Source organism: Monoraphidium neglectum (assembly GCF_000611645.1).
Source record: "Monoraphidium neglectum strain SAG 48.87 unplaced genomic scaffold scaffold03483, whole genome shotgun sequence".
NCBI lineage: Eukaryota > Viridiplantae > Chlorophyta > Chlorophyceae > Sphaeropleales > Selenastraceae > Monoraphidium > Monoraphidium neglectum.
Window position 1 is genome coordinate 4,446 of NW_014010146.1, and position 2,033 is coordinate 6,478.

At 67.3% G+C, this 2,033-nt stretch overlaps 1 protein-coding gene across 1 annotated transcript; it reads left to right on the forward strand.

The window, feature by feature from the left end:
• Window positions 1-346: 346 nt before the first annotated feature.
• On the forward strand, window positions 347-1,817 carry MNEG_12868 (hypothetical protein; the record flags this gene model as incomplete). The annotated part of the gene is made up of 4 exons (XM_014038661.1): window positions 347-386; window positions 623-957; window positions 1,158-1,298; window positions 1,710-1,817. The coding sequence occupies 4 exons, from the start codon at window positions 347-349 to the stop codon at window positions 1,815-1,817; spliced, it is 624 nt and encodes a 207-aa protein (XP_013894115.1).
• Window positions 1,818-2,033: the final 216 nt, after the last annotated feature.

Below are 2,033 nucleotides of genomic sequence, written 5' to 3' on the forward strand. Positions count from 1 at the left end.
GGGGGGGGGGGGGGGGGGGGCGGGCCGCTGGCCGCTGGCGGGCACCAGCAGCTGCGCGCGCTGTGGGCGACGAGGCCGGCTGTTGCAGCCACATGCTGCCTCACGCCCTTTGGGTGTGCCCCTTCTCACCTTGAAACAGCCGTGTTTGTCCGCATCATGCTGGCAGACGCACTCGCGCACACGCATAAACACCCCCCCCCCCACACACACACACACACAAGGACAAGACACGCTCACCGTACTCAAACACACACGCACACTACAACCGCACGATTGCGTTCGCATTTCTCCGTTCCAAACATGCAACAGTGCCCTGCGCTCCCACGGCGTCTCGACGATCCTGGTGATGGGCGGCAGCGGCGATTACCTCGGACTGGCCGATGCAGGTGCGGGGCAGTAAGAGGACGCACGCGATTCGGTTGTGCTGTTCTGGGCAAACTAAGGGGCCCTCCGGTCCTGCATCAGGGGTGGCCTTCCCACACACGGTTTCTAGTCGCGCCTTCCTGTTGTCGTCAGTCCCGGGCTACGCTCCAGTGCGCCCCTGCGGCCCGTCTCTTGGTAACCCCCTGACGCCGCCCTCGACCTCGGCCCCTTCGCATGGGCACGGTTCAAACGCGCGCAGTGATCTGCATGGACAGCTACCGCGTCCTGGATCTAACTCAGCGCGCCCGGGACATCGCGGCGGCCCACGACCGCGCGGCCGCCGGCGCGGCGCCCTCCGCACCCGCGGCCCCGCCGGCCCCGGCCGGAGGCCTCAGCAGCAGCAGCGGCGGCGGCGGCGGCGGCGGCAGCGGCGGCGGCGGGCGCTCGGTGCATATCCCTGGGTACGGCCCCGTGGCGCAGCGGGCGCCGGCGGCGGTGTATTCGGAGGGGCCCGACGGTTTGAAGGTGGCGGCACGGGCGCTGGGGCTGATCAGCTACGGCAGCCAGGAGGTCCAGCTGTCGGCTGTGGAGCAGGTGATCTCATCTGATCTGATCTGATCGAATCTGGCTCCCCCTAGACGGCCCGATCTCACCTGCCGCGGTTCAAGTAAAATTCACAGCCTTCGACACGGTCTGACCTCATCTTGCATAAAGCATGAAGACGATCCTGCTGTGAGCTCGAGCTGTCGCTGTTGTTGTTTCAAAACCACTGCCGCATCACTTCATCCGCGCAGCTGGTGGACCGCTCCCAGACGCGGGCGATCGCCGACGCCCTCAAGTGGCTGCACGCGCGCGTCGCACGCGGCAGCGGCGGCGGCGGGCGGCGGACGCTGACTCAGCTGCTGGCTGAGCTGGAGGCCGAGTTGGACCAAAAGGTGTGGACCAGGGTTTTGGATCATGCGGGTCGCAGGGATCAGGGACTCGCACTTTGTGGACGAGATGGGGTGGCGATGCGCGGTGGATTGGAGCGGCGTCGGGCGCTGCAGGGACGTGGGGGCCTGGATTCCGGCTGCCGCCTGGGAGTGGTGCAAAAGTGGCTGCGAGGGGCGGGCAGCGGGGGAGGGCTGGCGGCAGGGGGCGCACCCGCCTGCGGTGGGTGCAGCTTGCAAGTCGCGCTTTACTCTGGCTTCACAGCATCTTGATCTCATCATTAGGCGGCCCGTTCGACCCCAAGAAACACTGTTGCCGGTGCTCCACCCCCAAATGCACTATCCTTGCCGATGCCACCGGTAGCATACACGCCACCACCCCTCCACCCCTCCACCCGTCCGCACCCGCCCCCGCAGGGCCTCGACGCCCTGTCGCCGCGGCAGCTGCTGGGCAGCTACGCGCGGCCGCGGCGCTTCGAGGTCGCGGCGGCGCTAAACCGGATAAGGACGCTGCAAGTCGCGTGACGGGACAGCGTGGCGCGGCCCGCCCCTTCCACTTCCTGCAACACCTTGAACAACACCCACTCGTTTCTGCTGCGCAAAGGGAAAGAGCGATACCATAGCGACACTGACGGGCAAGTGCGGACCAGCTGGGTCGTTTCAGGGTTACAATTCGTGCCAGGGGCCGCGTGGGCGCCAAGCACAGGTGCCGCACGGCCACGCGACGCGCCTACCTTCGCC